Source organism: Glycine soja, chromosome 20 (genome assembly GCF_004193775.1).
Source record: "Glycine soja cultivar W05 chromosome 20, ASM419377v2, whole genome shotgun sequence".
NCBI classification, from domain to species: Eukaryota; Viridiplantae; Streptophyta; class Magnoliopsida; order Fabales; family Fabaceae; genus Glycine; species Glycine soja.
The window spans coordinates 225,777-252,317 of NC_041021.1; the positions used below are offsets into that span (position 1 = coordinate 225,777).

General features: G+C 33.3%; 3 protein-coding genes, 1 long non-coding RNA gene and 1 pseudogene across 5 annotated transcripts; 3 read left to right on the plus strand and 2 right to left on the minus strand.

Moving 5' to 3' along the window:
* Positions 1–385: 385 nt before the first annotated feature.
* On the plus strand, positions 386–6,348 carry LOC114403907 (ascorbate transporter, chloroplastic-like). 2 transcript variants are annotated; one of them, XM_028367130.1, is made up of 11 exons: positions 386–621; positions 1,526–2,085; positions 2,583–2,690; positions 2,907–3,062; positions 3,912–4,127; positions 4,489–4,698; positions 4,775–4,912; positions 5,112–5,213; positions 5,367–5,432; positions 5,636–5,720; positions 5,868–6,348. In XM_028367130.1, the coding sequence occupies exons 1-11, from the start codon at positions 567–569 to the stop codon at positions 5,915–5,917; spliced, it is 1,746 nt and encodes a 581-aa protein (XP_028222931.1). In that variant the 5' UTR covers positions 386–566; the 3' UTR covers positions 5,918–6,348. The 2 variants fall into 2 exon arrangements, with proteins under 2 accessions (XP_028222931.1, XP_028222930.1); XM_028367129.1 differs by having other exon boundaries at positions 387–621; positions 5,820–6,348.
* A 3,831-nt stretch (positions 6,349–10,179) lies between these two features.
* On the minus strand, positions 10,180–10,867 carry LOC114402843. The gene is made up of 2 exons (XR_003664533.1): positions 10,628–10,867; positions 10,180–10,374 (listed from the first exon to the last, which is right to left on the minus strand). It is a non-coding gene; the product is annotated as an uncharacterized LOC114402843 (long non-coding RNA).
* A 2,602-nt stretch (positions 10,868–13,469) lies between these two features.
* LOC114403681 (protein MOS2-like) lies at positions 13,470–15,093 on the plus strand. Its single transcript, XM_028366784.1, has one exon. It carries the CDS (start codon positions 13,608–13,610, stop codon positions 14,781–14,783), a length of 1,176 nt encoding a protein of 391 aa, XP_028222585.1. The 5' UTR covers positions 13,470–13,607; the 3' UTR covers positions 14,784–15,093.
* A 651-nt stretch (positions 15,094–15,744) lies between these two features.
* On the minus strand, positions 15,745–18,521 carry LOC114403499 (annotated as a pseudogene).
* Positions 18,522–22,395: 3,874 nt separating this feature from the next.
* LOC114401257 (chaperone protein dnaJ C76, chloroplastic-like) lies at positions 22,396–26,541 on the plus strand. The gene is made up of 4 exons (XM_028363732.1): positions 22,396–22,803; positions 23,643–23,899; positions 25,382–25,562; positions 25,708–26,541. Exons 1-4 carry the CDS (start codon positions 22,453–22,455, stop codon positions 26,329–26,331), a joined length of 1,413 nt encoding a protein of 470 aa, XP_028219533.1. The 5' UTR covers positions 22,396–22,452; the 3' UTR covers positions 26,332–26,541.

Genomic DNA, 26,541 nt, shown 5'->3' on the forward strand with positions numbered 1-26,541 from the left:
GAAAATCATCAACTAATTAAAAATATATCATCTTGCACTTTTCCGGCAGGTATAAGCTGTCAAGATCTAGGTTTCAATTTTCAAATTTCCCGTAATAACCATAAGTTCACTTCCTATTATCGTCTACCCACACTAAAAGCACAGGTAAATAAAAGGGTACTTAAATAATTTCACTATTTTTCGTACAGGGGCCTTTATTTGTATGGATGCCGTGCAACGTGTCACACTCTACGCCCCCCTTTCTTTTGCTTAAAATGCCACCGGAATTTTCTTATTCTAATTTTAGCAAAAAAACAAAATTCCCAAAAGTAATTTAATTATCATGAAAAATTATTATTTGATCATATGAACTTAAAAATAAGATTTTTTTTTTTTAATGTTTGAAAAACATGTTATATCATGCTTTGCTTATCCAATACCTGAGAGCATAGCAGAGAGGGACAGCTTTCCATGGATGACATGAAATTATTTTGTTGAATTTGAATTATGTTGTTATGCTCTGACATGGTGTAAGACCCTTCTCACCTTTCAATTCTCACTTTCATAGCTCCTCAGTTGCATTACCAATGGCTCTTGGTGGTTTGGTTTCCAACAGAAACTTCACTTGTTTCATTGGACCAGGTTCATCTCCCTCAACTATAGTTAATTTTTACTCTTATAATACTATTATTTTTTCTCTTGTATTATTTTTACTCAATTGTTCTTATTCTTGTGAATTAAATTATCTAGTTGCTGTAATCATTTGGCTTGAGCTTGCTTTTTGCTAGAGAATGTGTTTGTCTTTATTTTATTATTATTGATTATTTTCGGTGTTGTTGAAAATTATTCAGTACAGAGTCAGTCTATTCTCCAGGGTTATATTTTAGTGGCAACACAAGTGTATGTTTTTTCATGGAGGTGTAGATAGTAAAACCAAACATTCACAACAAATTTTCCCATAATCTTTATATAGCAAGGGGGGGTTATTATGGATGATGATGATTGATGACCCTTCTGTGTTCTGTGCCAACATTTGTTTAGTGGTTTTTGCTAAAACTCTAGCAGTTTTTTGAAAACTTGCTTCAGATATAAAATTGAGTATTTAGATTTTTTTTGTTATTGCCAATAATAGAATTCAGTAGCAAATCGCCTCTTATAAGGCATGCCCTGTTCGTTCGGCTCTCAACCATCCAATTAGTTCACCAGGCAAAAAAACATTAAGCATTCCATCTTCTGAAATCATGACTTTTGATTTTATTTGACACAATAACTACAACAACTTATACATACATATCCTGTAAGGGAACATAGATGATTGATAAAATTATGGATTGAGAGAAACCTTGATAACTTTTTTTATTTTTTTGTATTTTACTTTGATGAGAGAATTACATGCTTTTCAGCGATACATGGAAATCATGTTAAGACAAAATTGTGAATGAAGTAGGTTGGACTTTGATCCTCTCGAAACCCTCTATGCTTGCTTCATGTAGATGAGTATATGGCAGACTATGAACAAATTTTAGCAACTGTTTGATTTGGGCAGGAAGTGTATATCAATTGGGAAAGGATCTATCACCTCAAAGAGGGGGAATTTCTTGCGCATTTGTTGCACGTTATGGTGGTCAGATTGCAAAGGATCCTTTCTCAAGATGCTGGCATGGGATGTGTTTTCATGCTAAAGAACCTTTGAATGAGAAAGTTTCAAAACCAATACCAACATTTCATGATGAAGTGCAGCATTGTTCTCCACTATCCCAGAAATCCATTCACTGCATGAACATGAAACTTAAGGCCAGCAGAAGATGTCAGTACTTCCTCTCTTCAGATCCCTATAGCAGTAGCCTTATTCAACAAAGAGCAGTATATGGACTAGGTTTAAACAAACTTGGTAAGGCAAATACGGCTCGTGTTCATTACAAGTCTGAGGAGCATGATATAACAGAAGCAAAGATGGATCCTCTGGAATCAACTGAAGGGACAGGTGAATCCATTCTCCTGGAAGGAAATGTTCCACAAGTATCTTCTTGGTGGCAGCAGTTTCCTAAGCGATGGGTTATTGTATTGCTATGTTTTGCAGCATTTCTGCTGTGCAACATGGACCGTGTGAGTATCTTATTTTTGCATTTGTAATGTAAATTACTATATATTCATGTTTACCATGTCTCAATCCCAATATGTACGTTCCTTCATATTTCATAGAGTTAGCGTTGCAGGGTCTCTTCTACTTTCAAGTTTCAATATTGTACTACTTTCTCATGCAGAAGTTGTCATTATGCTTTCTCCTTAAATTAGAATTTGGATCCTCTCATGTTACTTACTAACAAGACAATATAATGTTATGAGAGAGACACCAAAGCAAATTCATTAGACCCTAGAGAAATAATATTGGTAGGTCCTACTAATTGTTAGTGTCTTTACCTCTTATATAAGTTATAACAAGACATTTTCTCATGTTAGTAAGTAGCATGAGAGGATCAAAATCCTTCAATTATATTAAGCATTAAATATTTAGTTGTCCTTTTATATTTTCAAATTCTTGATAACAGTATGAATTACTAATGTTTCTTCTCATATACTTTACTTATCCATATAACGTATAGGTGAATATGAGCATAGCAATACTTCCAATGTCACAAGAGTTTAATTGGAACAGTGCAACGGTTGGCCTAATTCAATCATCTTTTTTCTGGGGCTATCTACTTACTCAGGTCAGATTGCTATACCCACTACCTAGAACACATTAGTCTAACAACAAATTGATCTCATATATTTATCTTCTAGTATGCATTAGAGTATCAACGCTAGTTGAACCTGGCATAAGATTTTTATGTTACCTTAGCATTTTGGATCTTCAGGAGTACTTTTCATAGTTTCATACTAACATTTAGTCATTTGTACAATGTTATTTTGTTTATTGGGTTTAGATCCTTGGTGGCATATGGGCAGACAAAATTGGTGGGAAGCTAGTGCTAGGTTTTGGTGTTGTCTGGTGGTCAATGGCAACAGTTTTAACACCTATTGCTGCAAGAATTGGGCTCCCTTGTTTGCTTATTATGCGTGCCTTTATGGGGATTGGTGAGGTTGGTGTATTATGTATCTATACTACTTCTATGGTCTCATAATTTTCATTAACTTGGTTCATATGGTCACTTAATTATCAGATTTGAAAAAGGATAAATGATAAAAAGAAACAAGAACAGAGGGTTGAATTGAGCTTTTCTTTTTCAAGATTTTGAAAAACTCTTTATAAAGACAAAAAATGAGTTTTGAAAGCTCAATTGATCAAGCGTCTGAGTGGGTCAGACAGTAAGTTTACATAAAACACTTACAAAAAGTTTCCAACACTTTTCGTAAAAGGTTTTCATTTAAAGATAAATTTAAAATCAAGATTCTCACAAGTTTCAAAACGCTTTGGATAACATACACTTCTGCCTGATACAATAGGATGTACAGAGGCTTGAGTCTTTGATCTATCAAATTCTTTATAAGAATACTTTTGAGGATTCTGTACACACTTGATAAACATATTAGCTATTCATAAAATTCATCCATTTCTTAACGCTTTGTTTCTCATCAAAATTTTGGAGTTTCAACCGTCTAGGCTCTAACCAGATTTATTATGAACTTTTAGGTAGATAAGATTGCTTGCAAATCTATCAAGTAGCAAGAAGAAAAACTTAGAAAACCAACCTGAAAGCATGAACTTTTTTCTCCTTTAAAACAGACGGGGAAAGTGATGCACAAGGAAACTTAATTCAGCCAAGATGGTCAAACATACTTTCATAGTATACACTCTCTGCCCCCCAAAAATTAAGCTATCTGTGTTAAATAGTACAATCAAATATAGAATGATCTCATGTTCAAAATCTATGCAGAATATATACATGAATATGATTTAGCATCAAATTATGCTGTTTCTTTGTTTTCAGGGTGTTGCCATGCCTGCTATGAATAATATGCTTTCCAAGTGGATTCCTGTTTCGGAGAGAAGCAGATCACTTGCCCTAGTATATAGTGGCATGTACCTAGGTTCTGTGGTTGGCTTGGCATTCTCACCATTGCTAATCCAAAAATTTGGTTGGCCATCAGTGTTTTACTCCTTTGGATCTCTTGGAAGTATCTGGTTTGCCTTGTGGTTGAGAAAGGTAAGTCAGCTTTCACTTAATTTCAATGAAATCTACTTCATGTATCTTTTCCCAATGGAAAAATGTTTGAGGGGGAAACAAAGCACCTTCCCCCTGACAACCCTTGTTTTGTGTGCTGATTGATTAAGGGACAGTGTTGCATAGTATATGACATCAATTTCATCAGTATGCAAATTTTTAAGAATCAATGAGTCATTGACTGGATATAAGAGTAGATCAACCATCTTGCATTGTGTTTGTGAAATTTGTTTTGGTGGCAACACCTTATCATTGTTCATGAAATTTCTAAATTGGAGGGGTACTCCTTAGTTTCCTGCTTAGCATGTTGACTCATTTCCTTCCTTCTCTGTTGGCCTCTTAGGCATATAGCTCCCCAAAAGATGACCCTGATCTTGGGGTAGAGGAGAAAAGGCTCATACTGGAAGGCAATGTATCAAATGCACCTGTTTCTTCCATTCCTTGGAAATTAATTTTATCAAAAGCACCTGTTTGGGCTCTTATAATCTCCCACTTCTGTCACAATTGGGGGACATTTATTCTTTTAACCTGGATGCCTACTTACTATAATCAGGTACTAACCCTTTTTTTAATAAATTTAAAATCACTTTCTATAGTTGAATGAATATACTAATGGATCATTTTCACAGGTTCTAAAGTTCAACCTCATGGAATCTGGGCTCTTATGTGTTCTTCCATGGTTAACCATGGCAGCTTTTGCAAATATTGGTGGGTGGATTGCTGACACACTAGTGAGAAAAGGCCTATCCATAACAGTTGTTCGAAAGGCAAGAAATCACTCTCCTGTAGATGAAATTTTGTCATGCATGACCAACTGCTATACAAATGATGTTCTCAATGGAATGTGTTTTTTCTCAAACAATAGTACTGTGGCACTCATTCAGTTCAGTCATCAATAGAAGGAAATATTTTGCATTCATTTCACTCTTCAAAATGATTCTGCTCTTAATACTTTTGAGTTTGCAGATCATGCAATCAATCGGGTTTCTGGGTCCAGCCTTTTTCCTTTCACAGCTGAGCCATGTCAGAACACCTGCCATGGCTGTACTGTGCATGGCCTGTAGTCAGGTTAGAGCTAAATCGACTTATATTCCTCAGTTTGAATTTCCTCTATTTTTGAACTTTTTTGAAGCATTAGTTCCTCTACAACATAATTCCATATGTTTTAAATTTATGCAGAATCACCTTAATTTAACCATAATCTGCTATTTTTCTTGACAGGGATCTGATGCATTCTCGCAATCTGGTCTGTATTCCAATCACCAAGACATTGGACCACGCTATGCTGTGAGTCATTGCTTTCCTGATTTAAACAGTCAAATGCTAAACTTAAAAGTGTTCAATACTAGTAAACAGAAATAGGAGATCACCAAAACAATCTCACCAAAAGATTAAACACTGCAACATGTGGTTTGAATCATTGTTCTTGACACTTATACAGTCATACATCAAAATGTCTCTATCAGAATGTTCACGAGTTTCAATTTCAGGGTGTATTGCTTGGACTATCGAATACCGCAGGAGTGCTTGCTGGTGTCTTTGGTACAGCTGCAACTGGATTCATACTCCAGCGAGGTCTGAGTTCCCCTCTTCTTGTTGAAGTTTACTTTTTTATTTTTATTTTTGCAACTTTTGTCTTGGTTTTCAATCATATGTGATCTATAATTATTGCAGGTTCTTGGAATGATGTTTTTAAGGTTGCTGTTGCATTGTACATAATAGGCACATTGGTGTGGAATGTCTTTTCAACTGGGGAGAAAGTTCTTGACTGAAGATGACATGTCAAGGAAGGTCAGCCTATATAGCCATGGAAATATAGAAACAGATGGAACACTAATCAGATGACCAAAGATGTCTTGGAAGATTAAACCCCCTCAAAAAAGTAGAAAAAAGAGACACCATGGAAGTTTTCACCTTAAACCATGGCCATTATAGAAAAGGGTCTTCAAGAAATCTTGGATTAATTTTGTACCTTTTCCGCAACAATAAAAGTGAGTTTGTCTCTAAAAATAGCAAGTAAAAGTATATCTACCCATAGATTTCAGTAAGTTAGGTTTACAATACACTTTCAATTAAGTTAATATTAGATACATTTTTACTTGCTTACTTTATCTAAGCATACTCAAGCTCAATATACATGTTACTTGAGAACACTACATCATACGCCAAGATGGAAATTAGATTGTTCAGCGTTTTCATTATATTTCTCTGACAAGATCATTCGTATCTTTATCATTTTGTTTTTATTAGAAATCACTGGTCATTAATTCATGATTTATTGATCAAGTTAAAAATGAGTTTGTGATGGAATTGATGATAATTAAGTCTGTATTTTTATCATATATTAAAATTTATTAAATGAAAAATTAACACTATGACAAAATAATATATAGGCATAATTATATAACATAACAATATCTCTTAAAGTTTATCCATCAACATAACATCCATAAATTCATATTACAATAATTTAGACACTTGAAAAAATTAATAGGGGAGTATAATGGTTGTGTATTCAGCGTGAACAGAACAGTGGAGAATTCATTCTCACAAACATTAATCGGCGAATTTATCAGCAATGCTTCCGACGTAAGTATTCATTCCTTCACCCATCCTCCTTACTTTTTCCTTCAAAATCTGTTCTGAGATTTCATTTGTATATGTTATCAATGTATATATAGGCTTTGGATAAAGAAATCTGCTTCCTTCTGCTCTCACAAGATGGAGAAGAATTCCGTGGCTGAGGAAGGAGGAGGAAGAAAATGTCAAAATAAAATAACATATGGATATATATAACTTTTACTTTTCTGATTCACATACAATCAGTGATAAATTTTACCAGCATAACAAGCTTAGTACACCAACTTTTCTGATTCACATAAAATCAGTGATAAATTTTACCAACAGAACAAGCTTAGTACACACCAACTTCTCAAAATGCATAAAAAAAAATAAAAAAACACAAGCAAGTTATAATGCTGATCCAGTAACCTATTAAAAATTCAGCTCTGCCGTAATGCTTCAATAACCAATTCTTTGAAAAGATTGGCCTTTCTATATTGAATGCTCCAACTTCAATACCTAAGCTTAGGACCAATTTGATACTCCAACTGTAATATTCATGGAACAAATAGTGACAAAACTGAGTTTATAAATTGATGATCTTCAAATCTGAAGGAAATTGTCATAGAAGAATCAACCCATGCATAACCTCCCTATTGGTGCCATTGCCTTTAACGCATGCAAGGTTAGAATTTAAAACCCACATAAGATGCTTTACCTGATCCTAAAGACACATATCAGACCAGAAAATTGACATTCTTATATAAATATTAGTTATTACAAAAGGCAAGAGATTGAATACTTAAATTCTATCAGTAAGTATTTCAGTCTGCTAAAATAGGTACAGTAATTTCAGCTATCCAGCCTCTCTGGTGCACTGCGTGGTACCTTTATATTCATGCCAATACATGAAGGAAAACAGTAATTTTATAAAGGTAATTTACGAGTCAATCAACACATGAATATAAAAATAGCACCTTTAATTTGGCATGGAAACCATGATTTATGAGATTGACATAACAAAATGTTGTCATGTAGTAGGTTAAACTAAATTAGACATCACCATTAATGATAACATTGTATCCAGACCATATCAATTTTTAAAATTTGGCTAGCAATGCAATAAATATGAAAGATAATTGCAAACAATAACAAGGAAATAACATCATGATCGAATAATCATAAAAAAGAATATAATAATTATGAAATAGGAATTTCATCATTTTGTCCATCACTTTTTAGTGCTTTAGTATGTACGAAAGAATTCATAAATCATTGGTATTAATTAAGTTTTTAGTCCTTTATATTTTTCGGATTCTAATTTTTAGTTCCTCAGAATTTATTTGATAATTCTTAGTTTTTCATTAATTTTTGGCTTAAATGTGTTTTTTATCTCTAATATATAGTCAAATTTTGTGTTTGATCCTTGTTAAATTTTTTTTTTGCACATGTTTCCTGGTATTTGAAAAGTTTTATTTTAAATATTTTTCATCAACTAAAGGATGATGTGTCCATTAAATAATATTTGATAATACAATGTGTGATGGCTCAAAAACTATCAATTTATTTCAAAATCAAATTTAATTTTTTTAACAGTTAAATATCGTCAGAATTCATTAAAGTAAACTAAATAAATAAATCAAACATCGAGAACCCTCTTATGAGTCATCCACCATCCCTTCACCTACTTTCTCTTTCAACCTCATCTTTCAAAACAGAACTCAATTTCTTTTTAAAAAAAAGAAATAGATCTCAAATCCATCTAAAAAAATCTCACAAACAGTGTCATTCTTCCAAACATCCCAGATTTGGTTTCTTCAAACTCACACTTTGAACCTTAACATGGGATGCAAACATGTAATCATGGAGAAAGATGATAGTGCTACGTAGTGGTTCTAGTGGCTAACAAATGCAGAGTTTGTGCACATGCACAAAGAGCAATTTCAATTTTGAGGTAAAAAAACTTTGCCTCATGGGGGTAAGGTAGGCCTTCACTCCGCTGCCACCATTGGTGAGGAGAGCCACTCCAACGTCTATGATGATGGTGAATGTCACAGCGTCTCCATCAAAATCACTATCATCCATGACTCCATCGTGCTCTTCCTCAATGAACTAACTATTTTTGCAATCTGGTTCATTTTTGTGTTGCAACCACCATGCCTCGACCCAAATCCCACCACACCCTTAATTAAGCCAATAGAGTGCAACCTAGATTTGAAACCTAGATCAACAACAACCTAGATTGGAGACCCAAATCAACAACCCAAATATTTTCTTAAACACACTTTATTTTGTGTTGATCTGGTGTTGTTGTAGTTTTGGGGCGGGTTCGCCGGCTTGTGGTAGTTTGAGTGGGTTTGTGATTTAGTGTCGTTGTAGTTTTGGGGTGGTTTTTTGAATTTTCACTTAAGAGGAAAAAGAGAAGAGGGTGGAAGAGAGAGAGGCGAAAAAAAAAATGATAAAATAGGAGAGAAAGAGAAATTCATTTTTAATTTGTTTTTGAAACAAATATTGATGCTTTTAAGCTACCACAAATCATGGTATCAAATATTTAATGAACACATCATCACCTAATTGATGACACAGACTTTAAACAAAACTTTTTCAAATGTTAGGAAACAAATGTGAAAAAAATTATTAAGGATAAAAACATATTTAAACCTCAATTTTTTGTTAGTATTTTTAGTCTCTCAATTTTTTTTTTGTCTATTTTTAATCTTTCATTTATTTTTATTGTTCAAAATTAATTTAAAATATATAAAATGAGGGACTAAAAATACACAAAAGAAGGACTAATATTAAGAAATAAAAATAAACAAAGGACTATAAATGGACAAAAAGAATTAAAGGACTAAAATACTAAAAGAAAATTAACGAAATATTAAAATTTGTTAAAAAACTTTTAAAAGACTAAAAATTAGAATCTTAAAATGTTGAGTGAGTTAAAATTTAATTAACCCCAAATCATAATATAAGAAACAAGAAAACAGTAAAGGTCTTTACAAAATGTTGTTCCTTGTCTTTACATTTCGCCCATTCGGATAAGCAATCTACCCCGACAGTATCACCTAGGCATGTTTAAAAAAATTGGTTCTAATGGTAATCAACCTAGATCGAATTGATTTTTTCTTCAACAAATTCAAGAAAAAATGAGTTCACTGTTTTATAAAATCAATTTAGTTAACAAGTTATTTTTATAAATCCAACTGTTTTTCATTTAAATATTTTTTATTTTAAAAAAATAATTTAAAAATTAGCTAAAAAAATTAGTCTAAAACTGATTCGACCCTTGTAACCAGTTTAAACGGATTAAGAATTAATTTAATTCAGAATCAATTTTTTTAAATTAGTTTGATCTTGAACGAGTTCTAAATCAGTTTGATTATTTGGATAGAAAACTAAACCGATTAAAATAATTGAAAACCAATTCAATTTGATTTTTTTTTATCCAATTAATTTTTACACACCCTGCTATCACCATTCTTTGTAGAGTCTATTGGAAAGAATTCCAAATAGGAATGTGATCGACAGACATATGAGCTAATTTAGTCTTTCATTTGTATTGAAAATCTTAAGGAAAAAAAATATTAAATGTCTAGTTTAGGTGCGCACGTGATCACAAGACAGCATCTTCTCTTCGCTGAGCTTACCACTTCCCCACCCAGATCTGCAAAGTTGAATGCCAAAACAAAACTCACTCTCGGATCTTTAAAAAAAATGAATGATCATATTTGCACCACTATATAGCTAGGAGCACAATCAGCTACAAACACCAAAAAAAAAAAAAACTTGAATACCAATGAGCAACTTCAGATCTGAACCCAACACGAACAATTAATTAGCAACATAAGATTCAATCCAAGAACATAATTATATAAATAAAAGATGCAGATGGAGGACAAGCATGTGTGTGAAATTACAGATGCAACCCAGGGGAGTGAAGATCCATACTCTAGCAGCTGATCTCCCTTGCCGATTCAGATCTGTAATCTATCTATGACTGCACTTTGTTTCATATGCGTGTGTAAGTCATGGCTTTCTCTCATATACTCAGATGAGATACAAGAGAAAGTCATGATTTACAAACGCATAGAAACCAACAGAAAACTTGAACGTACAGCTGTCAATTCTTACAGACGTGCCGCAATCTTCATTTTAGGGTATCTGATGACCATGCAGCATAACACACATATATATAGACGAGAGATACTAGACCTAGTCACAGTTATTGTTACACTTATTAACTTTTACAAAAACTATTACAAGGCAGTTGTAAATATCTTTTACTACGTGATTCACTGTATAAATATTAAATATTAGATACATTTTTAGGGTGACACGAGTAACGAAAATATTATGTCCACTGATACACATAATCAATTTAAAGAAAATATGATTAGTCTTAGCACAAAAATTAATTTAATTTAAAAAAATAAAAGGAAAAGTGCATAGGAGAGTAATATATTTGACATTTTTTATTTTAAAAGAACAAAAAAATATATGTGACACACACATCTTGAAGAATATAAAAGAGATGAGAGATTATATGTGATAAGAAAAAAAAGTCTTGCAATCAATAAAAAAAGAAAAAAAATTTAATAAAATTTCAAAAGTTTCAGTGAAATTGTTTGATAGATGTTTTATGCTTAAAAAAATTAATAAAATCTATCAAAATCCTTCTTAAAAAATAATCTATCAAAATTTATATATTTTTAAATGATAAAAAACTTTTTATAAATTATAAAAAATTCTAATTAAATAGGATTGAATTTGACACTAAAAATTCTAATAATACAAATACCTCGGGGCAATAAACTTGTTTTTTTTTCGATAATAGCGCAATAATCTTTTTTAATTATTTTAGTTGACACAAAAGTTATAATTAATAAGAATTTTGGCATATATTAGTGACTTTTATAAATTTGTAAATAACTCAATTAAATGTCTATTAAAAAATTAATATTTCTCAAGAATCATAAATAATTATTGGGTAAGAAAAATTATGAAAATTGAAATTGACATTTATTTTATTTTTATGGAAACAGAGTTAATAATAGGTCTATAAAGAGCCAAATTTTTGACTTTATTTTTTATTAAAGAAAATCTTGTAGATCAATTAGGTATTATTTTTTTTAAAGAAAAAATCAATGACTTTGATTAGCATTTGATTGCTAGCTGATGATAGAAATTTTTAATGTTGGAATTAACACTTGAGCATTTAAAATTTAAAATTTAAACTTTCCAAAATCTTTAAGATATGTGAAGGTCGTGCTTCAGGCGGTCATGAGCCGCTGGCTTCCGCTTTGGGAGGCGGTTTTGGTCAGGTGTTTGCTGGAGCCGGTTGCAGCCCAGGGGGCAGCATACCACTCTTTCTTCTGTCAAAGAGCAGCAATGTATTTTTCTCAATATTTGGGTCCCATCTGAAAAGGTTTATTGACCTAACTTGTTATTCTTCTGTTTTAATCTATGAAGTACCAATATCGACACGGATACCGAATATGATACGGACATGGACACGTGGACATCTGTAATATTTAAAATATAGAACATAGTACTGGTGTCGTGTCGGTGTCGGACACTGACACAGACGCGTGTCGGACACCGGATACGACAAGAGACTAGAGTGTCCGTGCTTCATAGGTTTTAATTTTGTTTTCTTTGCTACTTTTTCGTTCACTGACAACACAGTGACTTACTACTCATCTAAGAGATTGAGTAGATTTTCAGATTTTGTCTTATGTCTTATACATTGATGTGCCTAATATGTATAGTCTCAGATCAGATAACCTAGGGAATAGACATTGAGGATGTAAATTACATTGTTAATATTGTTTGACAACATATTTATCTCAGGTTGACTCCATTCAGTTTTGCCTTTTCGATTTGACATGTCAAAAGTGTATAGTATCAGATAGCCTTGGGAATAAACAATAAGGGTGTAGATAACTCAAAAAGGGGTCTAAAACTGATTTATGTGGTAACTACATGTTTAAATCAGTGCAGATTTGCCTTATTTCTAAATTATTCTTAGTTTGGCTATATTTTTGTTTTGTAATTTTTTGTGATAGTTATCAAATAAGAATTGGTTCTTTACAACAACATTTGGCTGGTTGACATGTCCTGGTGCTAGTACAATTTTATCGAAACAGAAAAGGTTAAGAAGCATATCAGATTTTGAAAACAATTATTCTGCCTTTGTGAGCTTTATAACCTTTTTCATTACTCAATTTTGAGAGGGGAATTAGTCTCCCTTTTTCTTAAATAAAATTAATTACTCATTTATTTCTTATAATTCTATTATTTTATCTTTTAATTTTTATAAAAATGATTTTTTAATTTCTTTAATTTATGTTTTAATTTTTTTTTAGTCTCTGAAAGTGATTTTTTTAATTATATTTTAATTCTTTTTTAATTTTTATGATTTGAAAGTGATCTTTTTAATTTTTATATTTTAATTCCTTTTTAATTTTTATCATTAAAATATGATTAATATTATCAATTACAATTAACTATAAAAATATTAACAAATAATTCATAATTAATTTATTATAAGATAATTTATAATAAAAAATAATTAATAATTAATTATTTTTATATTTTTTTTGATAATTAGAAGGTAATTAAAATATAAATGATAAAAATTAAAACTATTACTTTCAAACTATAAAAAATTAAAATTAAAATTATAAAAATCAAAAAAATATTTTTAAAGTATAAAAATAAAAATATAAAGTATATTTATAAAGTTAGTTTCCATGGATGGGTAAAATTTGATCCCAAAACGACACCGGCGGGACCAAATACCTCATCACCGAATTCGACCCTTCCAAACCCGCTCCCACCTCCGCCCCCAAAACCCTAATTCCCCCAATCCAAAACCAATGGCAACCCTTCAAGAAGATGAAGAATCTCCACCTCCCCACCGCCGCCGACGCCGAATCCCTCGCCTTCGAACTCCACACCGACGGGGACCAACCCGAATCCGACATCTCCTACGGCCTCAACGTTCGTGCCGACAAAAATCCAGAAGGAAACAACAAAGACGACAGTGATGGTGCTGCCCCACGGCGTCGAGTTCCGCTGGAGGCCACGGCGCTGCAGAAGCTGAAAAGCGACCTGGAGAGGCTGCCGGAGGACCAGGGGATGGAGGAGTTCAAGGATGTCGCCGTCGAGGGCTACGGCGCGGCACTGCTCGCCGGCTATGGCTGGAAGGAAGGAATGGGGATTGGGAGGAACGCCAAGGAGGACGTGAAGGTGGTGGAGATCAAACGGAGAACTGCCAAGGAAGGATTAGGGTTTGTCGGTGATGCTCCTGCGGCGCTCGTTCTGAGCAACAATGAGAAGGACAACAAGAAGAAGGAGAAGAAGGAGAAGGTTGTTAGGATTGTTGGGGGAAGAGATGCTGGGTTGAAGGGTAGTGTTGTGTCTAGGATTGGGGATGATTATCTTGTTTTGGAGCTTTCAAGAAGTGGAGAGAAGGTGAAGGTGAAGGTGAAGGTTGGTGATGTTGCTGAATTGGGTTCTAAGGAGGAAGAGAGGTGTTTGAGGAAATTGAAGGAGTTGAAGACTCAGCGTGAGGATAAAGTGTCAAAGAGTAAGCGCGGTAGGGATGAGGTGGAGGAGAAGAGAGGGGATGTTAATAGGAGAAAGGAGAAGAGAGTTGATGTTGGTAGGAAAGAGGAGAGGAGAGTGGTGGATCATAGGAAGGTTTCCTGGCTTACAAGTCACATTCGTGTTAGGGTGATTAGCCGGGATTTGAAAGGGGGGCGGTTGTATTTGAAGAAGGGGGAGGTTCTGGATGTTGTTGGGCCTACTACTTGTGATATATCTATGGATGAGAACCGGGAGATTGTTCAAGGAGTGTCACAAGATGTTCTCGAGACAGTGATACCGAAACGTGGGGGACCGGTGCTTGTGTTGGCTGGTAAATACAAGGGTGTGTACGGGAGTATGGCAGAGAGGGATTTGGACCAGGAAACTGCCATAGTTAGGGATGCTGATACCCATGAGCTGCTCAATGTGAAACTTGAACAGATTGCAGAGTATATAGGGGACCCAAGCTTATTGGGACATTGATTCTGTACTTTCATATGGATCAACAGATATGCAAGTATGCATCTTTGGAATCTTGCAGTTTTTTTTTCTCTTCATTTTAATGCCCCATGATAATTTAAGGATGATTATCCATCTAAAATTATAACTTTTATTTTAAAGTGTTGTCTTTCATTTCATATATTGATTGAACTAGCTAGTACCATAGGAAGAAAAGTTAGCTTTGTAACAATAATCTATTTTCTTTGTTCAGTTACACTGCTATACTCTGTAAAATGGTGTGGCATCTTCTTGTATTTAAGACATTTGTTATTAACTTTGTTTACTTTTGGTATGATTTCATCTCAACCTGTAAAGCCGCAGTGCAGCCATGATTTTTGTTAGTTGTAGTTATAGTTCCTTCTAACCGATTTGTGAGAACCTTAGTGGGGTCTCTATTAAGTTGAATCCATTGTCTGATTCTTGTGGATGAAATACCAATCAGAAACTTTAGTTTTATGAGCTTTCTTGTCCTGTTATGTGACAAAAGCGAGTTATCTGTTCTTATGTTGCCCTCTAGTCTATGCCTATCGCTTGCTGATGCTGGGCATTCTATGGACCTATATGTTTCATTGGTATGAATTTGGTCTTACAGTTGCTTCTTCTTGGTCAGTGGATTTTTTTTGCTTTCTATGCTGTTCTCTTTATATAATTTAGAAGAGAGTTTATGATCTGGGGACTGAAAGATAGGCCAAGTTAAGGCAAAGGGCCACTGGGATTTGAGCACCTGCGATCAAGTTACCTCAGCTGTTTGTTTTTAAAAAATTGATATGTTCAAACAATTTCCAAACTAGAATTAGATTGACTTTAAGTGTTCGTCTGACTATTGGATTGACTTTAAGTCTCAAATCTTCTTGAAGTCTACATCTACATATTAACTGAAAGCATGTCCACCTATCAATAAGTGAAGCAATTCAAATAAAAATTCTCAAAATGAATGTATTAATCATGTCATACCATGGAAAAGACAAATTGGATGAGAAAAGCAGTACTTGCACAGCAAGTAAGCTACGTAACAATCCCTGTGGCAAAGGCTGCATATCTGAGAACCTGATGTATTTGAAGAACTCGGCAACTTTCTTGAACTGTTCAGTCGCAAGAGGGAGGTCTTTTAAGATTGCATAAGATGCAAGAAAGGCAGCATAATAGCTTGATAAGATGCTGTGTCTTCAGGCTTCTTCTTGTAACTTCTGACTCTTGAGGACTTGTAAACCAGCATTGCCTCTTTATAAAGAAGTTCCTCATATGGAATTAAAGGCATCATTCTGAGATGTGCATAACGCCTGCTAGCTGCAGCCCCAAGTTGAAACCAATCACCATTAGCAAAGTTTACTGCTTCTCCACAGTTAAAACCTAGGATCAACAAAAAGAATCAAATAATTGAGAGAATTTAATTAGAATGTCTTGACAGTATAAAATATTTTTACAAAGTTATCTTATTATAAATTGTCATGTTTGATAAGTTTGTTGATTTTTATAGCAATTACTCTAAAGGTTATACTTCAAATGTTTTCTGATATTGGTTAACAATACAAAAATCCTTACCCTGACCATGCCTGAAAATTAAACTCTAATGCATATCTAAAACTAGATTTTGTATGTCACTGTACACGTGTAGTCAAATTCACAATTAACACCTGCAAAGAGAATGGTAGATTACCATGACTAAATCCAGCATGATATGCTCTAGGAAAGGTGATGATAAACTCTCCTGGCTTCTGCACAGCTTTGTAAACTGCCACATCATGTTGTAACATGACATTTGGTGGGAACATGGTTGTTTTCTGTGCAAGAAACTTGAAAGCTCCATCGTCTCCATGTTTTGTTAAGATCTTATTAGAGTACACATGTTGTAAGACAGTCTTTTCAAATTGAGAGGCTGCATAACCAGGCACGCCATACCAAGTTTTATTTGCACCCGAGTGATGATAATTTATGCTATGAAGAAAACATAAATATATATCAAGATCTGACAACTTAAAGTTAACAATGGTCAATGGCTAAGGAAGTGGAAAAGCAGATTGTTCTTAGATATACCTGTACAAATAATGATCTTCTACATGCCATGCAAACATACTGAACAGCATCCCAATGTAAAGCATAGGATCAGTTATTCCCTAAAATTTTGCATCGGAAATAGAAAGTAAAAATTGTAACTTCTAAACGTAACAGTGAATTCTTCTTAGGTTTCAAAAATTGCTTGCTTACGGGAATTTCCCTGTCGACTAAACGTAACAGGGATTGTGGCAGCCGTGAGAAATTCTGAAATCAAATGCAATATATTAATGAAACAATAAATACATGCATGAATGAATGTTGCTGCAAATAACAATCAATATATTAACTTCTAATAGCAGACTCTACAGTTTTAGAAGCAATGTATGGCAACCAAAAATCAGTTGCCGGAGTGCTGTTGTTAAAAGAAAACACTAAGAAGAAATGAAGTCAGCATAAAGTCTGAAAAAAACAACCTTCAAGTTCCATTTGCTTGTTCCAAGTCTGTCATTAGGATCACATGAAAAGGCACTACCTTCAACATTGACTCCATACTCAACTGTTTCCCTTTCTCCAGAGCCCATCTCATGCCAGAACTCCTTTTCCGCATATGAAGAAGGAAGACCTCCTGAACTATGAAATCTACTGAAAAAAGCCTTGTCTGCAAGATCCTCAAATTCATGGTATGTATATTTTCTAGTTGAAACAATGACAACCAACAATCATTTTATTTTACATAAATTAAGTAGCACAAAATCTTAAAAGCGTGATATTGTTTTACCTGCCTCTCAGAGAAAAGGATATTATATCCTTTTCATCAATCCATTTAGAAAGACGAAGAGGCTGTACATTTGTTTCAAACTTGAAATCTTTTTTCTCTTTCATTAAGACAAAAGCAGCTGGGTTAGAGGCTGCAATTGGAGAAACAATTTTGCATATACCTGAAATATGAGGATGAAACAATTAGAATACATGTAAAAAAAAGACAGAAAAATGCAGTAAGTACTTGTTCTATTGTAGATAATTCTTTCCTGTTTGAACAAATTATTCTGGTTTAAAATAAATCCTTCTTCTAATTTGTGATTTGGACACTTTGAGAAAGAAGACCAAAGGAAAGTACATGGAGAATTGGAAGAGACACTAAGTAGCATCCCTAGTATACGCTTAGGAGGACAAACAAAATGGATGTAAGAAAATCAGACATGAATGAGTGCTGCAATTCTTTATCCATTTAATTTCCCTCATTTCCCCCCTACTTCACTTCTAAAGTAGTCCCGGCATTTGTATTTGCAAGATAAAAGTGATTATACTGATCAGCATCTGAATAATCAAATGTCATTATAGCAATTGGACATTGTATGGCAAAAATGCCAACTTATTTACAAACCATACTAATTTTCTGCATCAATTTCTTATACAAAGGGAATTCTTGGTATAAACATTTTAATGACAGATGAATCCCTTACCTCATCAACACAACACAGTGATGCACTACATGTAATTAAAAGAAAAAAAATCCATAACCAGTTATCAAATACCATATTCAGAAGCCTCAGGTGCAATCTTCTGCAGATAAACTAAAGGATGCTCAAACTCATGCTCTGATGGGTGGTATGTTGGACACTCCGGAATCGTATTGGTTCATTCTAGATCAGCTAAATCAAATTTTCTCAGTTTGCGTGAGCCATATCTCGCTGTCCGCGGAGTAATTGAACTTTTACCAGTCATTGTTGTTGTTCTTCTTCCACATCTTGAAGCTTTTGGTGCACCCATTTTATTTGATCTTTTTATATATCAAGCATCTCTAGCATCGAATTCTTCTTCAGAGACACCAACTTCCACCCTTGGAGGCTTTTCCTCCAACCTAAAATATATTTAATAGTTATTAGGCAATTAGACATTAATTACTATACAAATTTACCAGATTGCAACAATGAAACTAACAAAACAAATTTGGAGAAATTAAATGGATGAGTATGCACGTGATGAAAAGCATCATTATAATTTTTATTTTGTCACTCAGATTGTTGAGAAAATATCATGTATAGTTTACTTTGTTTTGCATAGAAAGTTTTTTTTGCAATTAGCTACACATAGAGAAACAAGAGTTCCCTTGATGGATTGATCAATTTGCTAGAATTTGAAACATTTTACTTTTATTATGGACTACTTTCCAAATAATTCCGGAATAATGTGGCATAAAATAAAATCTTGTTGCTTCAAAATGGACATGACCACAAAAGTAAAAGCTCATTTAATTTGCTACTTAATTTAGACACCTTTTCCCCTCAAAAGGAAAGTTAGAGATTTGTTGGGGCACCAGACATTACACTAGGAAATCAAAATAATCTTGAAAATCTTACAGAAATCTGGCATTCAAAACAGGCTTTACTGTTTGATGCTTGCCTTTGGTTCCCATGACAGTCAGAAAAATTGATGAGGAGTTACTAGGAACTAGGAAGACGGTTGTTTCTTGGAGAGATACAAATTAATAAAGAGATGAAACTATGGTGACTAAATAGAATAAAATTTTGTAGTAAAAAAAGAAAGAAAAAAATTCTCCATTAATGTTTTCATTAGGGACAAACTGAATGTAAATCAATGTTCTTACAGATAAACAAATTCTCCATTGATTGTGTTATTTTCATAAATACACTGTATATAAAGCCAAATTCATGATTAGTACTTTAAATTTGAATATTAAAGCATGTTCAAGTTGTTAGTGAATTGAAACTAATAGTAAGCAAAACATCAAAGAACTGTCGCAACCAGTGCTTAAATATTTTCAACTTCAAATACTGCTTTATATGTAACGCGTCACTACCCAACTTTATGAGAGGCAACCAATGCATAGAACAGGCAAAGTAACGGAAAGCGATTGCATTAACTTTTATTCAGGAAGATCTTCAAAACACCACAAAAAGGGGGGGGGGGGGGGGAACTATGCACAAGTGTTTTCCTGAATCTGCCTCTGAAATTAATTACCACTGGAATGTATATAAAGTATAACAATTATAAATTTAAGGCAAATTTATTATTGTTAATGACTAAATTAATTACTTTTCTTAATTTTGATAAATTAGATAATTGGGTTGGAAACGAGGGAGGAGTTAAAGTACAGAGATGGATACATTGGCATATGGCATGCCATGCGTGATTATCATGACATCATCATCAAGATCACAAGGAATAAATACACAGTCAAATGATAGTGTATACACTACATAGACAATTAATACTGCAAGTTTGCAACTATTTTGACAACTGAATGTAAACTTAGTGGCATGGCAGAGACTCTTTTCCTTTTGCTGTTCATATCTATTTTTTACCTTTTACTTGCATGCACGCAAAAAGGTTGAATTTGTGTGAATCCAAGAATTGAGTATGTTATGTTATGTATACGTTTGATGAATTGATTGTGAAGGGACAGTTAGCAAAACTGAAACAGCATATTCTGTAACTGCCAGGAAACCAGTTCGTTATTTATGTCCTTTCTTGTGATACCCTTCTTCGGTACATATCACATTATACTGTATCCAATATTTATACACTTACAACTTTTTCTTTGATTTCCCCCTTTTTTTACGATCACCGACACTTAACATTTTTAAATTTGTGAACAAATATATAAATTAACTATATTAAACGAGAAGCACAATTTACCAGTGATTTCCAATAAACTCTAACAACTTGAAGAGAGGTCAAAATGATATTAGATAGAGAGAGGGAGTGCCGCTAGCATTTGTCATTTTTTTGTCCTTTTACATTAACCTCTCTTAATTGTTTTAAAAGTACAGGAATATTTTTCTATGCATTATCTTATTTATTATAAGCTAGGTTGAATTAATTAATTCACATGTATTAATAAAATTGTTTAATTTAACTGAAAGAGTTCTAAATTAATATTTTTTTCAAAACTACCTCTTGAACAAACTAACAAACATTATTGATTTGGTCCTTGTTGTATATAATTTTGTGAGTGATTCATTAATTTTACAAAACTTCAAGAGTCATTGATGTAATATCTTCTAAATACTTTCATGTTAAAGAAAAAAATGATGGTAAAAAATTAATTTTAGATTATATAAAAACATTTTTTTATATAATATATTTATTTATTTATTTCTACTTTCATTTTTATACATCTAAACAAGTAGTAGAGAAAATTTTGCACTTAATTTATTTCCTTTTATCTAAATAATATAATATTTTTCTTTAATTATGATTTTTTTAATATAATATAATGTTCTATTATTTAATTTAATATAGTTTTTAACAAAACATTCTCTAGTTAGGATTTATTTTTATAATAAATTTATTAGCTTGGTTTTAAAAATGTGGGGGAAAAAAACTCCCCTTGAGACGAATTCTTCTTCTTGGTCTTGTTTCTCCATTTTCCAAAGAACAAAAGGCATGAAGAAGTTGTCTTCCTTCCAGAATCACAATCCCCCCATTCCAAAACAAGTGGAAACCCCAACAAGACAACCAAACACGTAAGCTGAAACTGCAGGAAGATCTGATGGGAAGGATCAGGATTTGTTCCAAGCAACAATTTGGATATGTTTTATAGTATGTTGAATCCTTTGTCTGATTCTTGTGGATGAAATGATCTTTCCTTGTTCTGTTTTTGGTTTATGAAATGATTCAGTATAGATGTGCTTCTCCATAACAAACTGTCCCATGTGTTGGAAATGACAATGACCAATTGACCAGTATAGATGTGCTTCTCCCTAACAAGCATGGCGATTTTGCAGGGCCTCGCTTCGGACATCTCCTTAACTCCACCCCAAAACTGAACTTACTTAACAAATTAAAACTAATTGGATCAGTGACTCTCTCTGAGTTTGAGACCACTACAGGATAGGGTCAAAGTGTTAAACACTTATTAGAGCAAGTTCCCAATTTTGTTGCATGTTCATACCAAACTAATATCTGACAGCAGCTTGCTGCATGTATCATCATAGATATCCTCAAATATAATTTTAACATATTTTATATAATAAATAAATATTTTTAAATATATAAATTATATTTTACATTAATGATAAACGTGTTACGGGATTGTTTTTAGTTATTGATAATATTTTAGAAAACAATATTGAAATTTAATATAAAAATAAAGATGAAAAACATATATTAAAAGACATTAAGATATAAAGAAAAAAAAATTAAAAACACTCATGTAAAACTCTTAAAATATTCTAACTCATATTCGGACAGGATATATAAAATTTAGACCCCCTGCTGACTAGCTAGTGTCCACACACCGGGTAAGGAATCATTAAATAGAAAATTTTTAAGTATTGAAATTGTATTAAAAATCACAAAGGAGTGACCTATGTTTTCCAAAAAAAATGATTTTACATTGAAATTTCTTAATGACACTGATAGCATTTTTCATAAAATTTTAATTCTACACGACGCTTTCCCTAACGCCGTGTATCATATAGTTGAAGAATTAGGTAGCATAAGTATCTTGCATCGTTTTCAGGAAAAGTGATGTGAGAATGCAAAATATCTTGCATCACTGTTGTGTTGTGGGTCATAGAATTATATTGGAGCCGTACGTGATCAAACTCTACCATATGATACGATGATGTCTTATCCTTTTCCCTTAGCTTCTTCCTCTTACACTCATTATTATTCCATCATCAACAACATGGCAACTATTGCATCTGCATGCCTTCCTTCCTACATCATCAAAAAACCACTTGGATTTCACCCTTCAAACCTCCACAACAAGTGTTTCTCTAAGTCCAATGCCTCCACCTCCACTCTCACATGCAAGGCATCATCATCATCATCATCAACCATGATGGACTTTGACTTGTATGACCTTCTGGGCATTGACAGCTCTTGTGATCAGTCACAGGTCAAAGTGGCGTATCGCTCTCTTCAGAAGCGCTGCCACCCTGACATTGCTGGCCCTGCTGGCCATGACATGGCCATCATACTCAACGAAGCTTATTCCATTCTCTCTGACCCAAATGCACGCCTTGCCTATGATAAGGTTATTTTTAATTTAATCTTTCTTCTTTCTTTCTTTTGCTTCAATTCCCTCAAATTCTATGCTTTTCTTCTTGTGAACATTCCAATAGAAACAACTCATTACTCATCTCATGTTATGATGTGGTTGCCGAATGCCAACTCATCATTTGTGTTTCTATGACTGTTGATTTGTTCTACCCAATTCAAGTTTTAGGATTAGTTTGGATCAGCTTCTAATGAGAGCTGTTTAATTGTACAAGCTTAAGACTTTCTAAAGTTATAACGTTAGTTTCTCTTAAGTTTGTAAGTGTTTATAGAGAAGTCAGAAATTATCTTTTGAGAAAGTTAAGGTGCATATGGTTAAGAGTAATTAAACAGTCTGTGTAGTGTGAAGTGCTTTTAATCTATCATCTTATCATAAATTGAGACGTAAGGAAATTTTGTTGATTCTTACAACAATTACCATAAAAGTCATATCTAACATAATTTCTGATTGGTTAACCGCATGAGTATATAGGAATTAAACTCTGGCTATTGGTTAATCTTAACTTATACCAGAAGTTTGATTCATTTTATTTTATTTTTTTCCTTTTAAGTGGTTGTTCAGGAGTTTATCCGAATTGGGACTTTGTCCAATTTCTAGTCTATGATTACAAAATAGTATTTGGGTCATGAGATGAATATGCTGCTTGTTTAATAGGACAAAGAAAAACAGAAAATAATGAAAATTTGCGTTTGAACTGGGAGCGTGTCAGTGAATCTATGTTTTTGCATAATGTTTCAAGGGAAATTAATTGTCAATTCATATTTTTTTTTTGATGTTGATATTGCTTAATTTGAGAAAATGTTGATGTTGTGCAGGAGCAAGCAAAAAGTTCAGAATTCAAAGGCTTCACTGGCAGACCCATATACTCGGTCTGGTGTGGGTCAGAAAGTGAGCAGCGGGCAATATTTGTCGATGAAATCAAATGTGTTGGTTGCCTGAAATGTGCTTTGTTAGCTGAAAAGACTTTTGCTGTTGAATCAGTTTATGGAAGAGCAAGGGTTGTTTCTCAGTGGGCTGATTCCCCAAACAAAATTGATGAGGCAATAGAATCTTGTCCTGTCAATTGCATTTCGTAAGTGTGTGTATATATACCATTCTGGATCAAGATGGGAATCATTATAACTATTTTTTAATTGTTACATAATCAATACCTTATTTGTTGTGATTTATATCGTGCAATACCATAATATATAGAGTCATATTATGTGGTAAATTGTTGCACACCTTCAGGTTATACTATCTTAAAGTTAAATTTCTTAAAATTCTAATCTAGCATGGAAGGCCCCATTACCGTTCTCTCCTGCAATTTTGATACTTCTAATTATAAGAACTACTAGCTTGTTTCTAGTATCTTTGTTGAGTTGCAAAGAACTTCAGAGGATTGAGTTATAACCTTTCTTCCCAAAATGGGAGATTGGGAGAGGGGTAACCTAATTAGCTGATGATTAGCTGATGGTTTGTTCTAGAATTTGAGCTTACAATACTGATGTATAGGTGTTGGCAATTGATATCTGAATTTATCATCTTTGCTAGGAAATGGTTGTGCAATTTTCCTGCAGATAGCATCAGGGATGAGAAAATGTTATGAATGAAAAAGTAGCTATATGATGAAAGTTGGATCTGCTTGATAATTCTTATTTTGGTTCCATACAATGTTGATAATTCCTTACTTTGTTTCAAGTATATTTTTTGCTGCTTTTTTTTTTTATCTTTATTGTCTGCCAACTTTTTACTATGCTTCTATTAACAACTATTTTTGAAATTTTAAATTATTTACAGCTTAGCTATACAGAGACAAAATTGTTTCGGAATTTAGACAGCAGATATGAAGCTTATTGCATATAAAGTACTGGATCCATTGATCTAGTTAACTTCTTACCAATCATATCTGTTCGGCTAAGATTCTCCTGGATTTAACTTTGATCCATTAAATGTTGATTTTTGTGCACAAATTAGAGATGATGTTGATTGATTAAGGAGTTCTCCAAGTAACCAGGTTAGAATGGTTCTCTTTGGACTGCAATCTTAGAAGTAATGTTACATTGGTTGGACCACAGTGCTTGAAAATTTATAGATAGCCTTCATTTTTTAGTTATTTGAGAATACGACATTCTTTTGGATTCATACTGGTGTTCCTCTATTTGCTAATTTTTTGTTTGTTCACTTTGATTTTATTTAAAAGATTATTTCTTCCCCAATTACATGGAAGTTCTCTTTCCTTTTTATCTTAGAATAATCTGCCATGTTGCAGCCATTCTCTCGTATGAGTGAAATTTCTTGTTTCAAATCAAGAAGAAAGTTACAACTTACAATATCTCTACTTTATAGTTGAATTGTTTTGTAAAGCAAGATCTTTGCTTTCACCTATTTCACATTTGTAGTTTGCAAGCAGCAATTGTTGAATATTAAAGAGTAGCCATTATTCTTTGGAAGAATTGTGACTTAAGGACAAACATGATAATTGTGTTGGTCAGGAGTTTTTAAATCACGGTTCTCCCCTTTTCATTTTAGTTCTTGTTAACGACCATTCTTCTTCTTCTTTGGAATAAAATAGGGTTGTTGAGAGGTCCAACCTTGCAGCTTTGGAGTTCTTGATGTCCAAGCAGCCACGTGGCAATGTAAGAGTAGGTGCAGCTCACACAGCCGGTGCTCGTGTCTCTAATATATTTGTAGATGTGGAGAAATTTCAGACTAGATTCCAGGAAGCAATGGAAAAGGCTAATAAGTGTTCTAAGGTTAGTTTGACATTTAATGCAGGACTACATAGAAAGTAAGAATGGTCATAAGAATGTGTCTTCATTATGCTAAATCTTCAATGCTTGTATTGTATTCCCCACTCATTCTCTACTTCATGGATTAACTAGTTAACATCTCATTCAGGAAACAGACCTCCAAAGAGAATCAAGAATGTCAGCAATTCAGGCAATAAGATCAATTTCCAATTGGTTATACTGGCAAACACCTAGATCAAGTAGTAGCTCATCAAAATCAGAAAAAGGCATGACAAGAGTTGTATATAAATTGCCTGAACCGGATATCAGCAAGCTCAGAGATGCGGTCGCAAGGAAGAAAGTACGAGATAGGACAAGGACCAAACATCAAACCCCATTAAATTTCATTCATCCTGAGGAGTATTGGACTCCATCAACTCATGCTCTTCCATCTTCAACTAGAAGTACTACTACTCCAACCCCACTTGAAAAGCCTTCAGTTACGACCACAGGACAGAAAAAAACAAATGCAAGTGATCATGAAACATATGAGAATCGAAATAGCCCTATCAGATGGGGATTACCAATAATTACTGCATTGACTGCAGTGGTTACAGTTCAAATACACACAGTTGAGTCAACAAGTAAACTGCAACAACATGTGGCTGGTTCTCTAGCTCTGCAAATTGTTAACAGCTCTTGGTTGCAGTGTACCCTGGCAGCAGCTACATGGTATATGATTGGAATGGCAATTACAGAACTTTTGTCCATAATTGGAAATAGAAATAGGTAGAAGTATATATTAGGAGCTTTAAATTTTACAGGTAAATATATATATATATATATATATATATATATATATATATATATATATATATATATACACACATGTAATAAACTGTAAGGTATGTAAAGAAACACATGAATCACTTCACAGTAGATGATGTATAAGTATAACAATTTAGCCATTAAGAATGCTATACTTTATCAATTCTCTGACTCA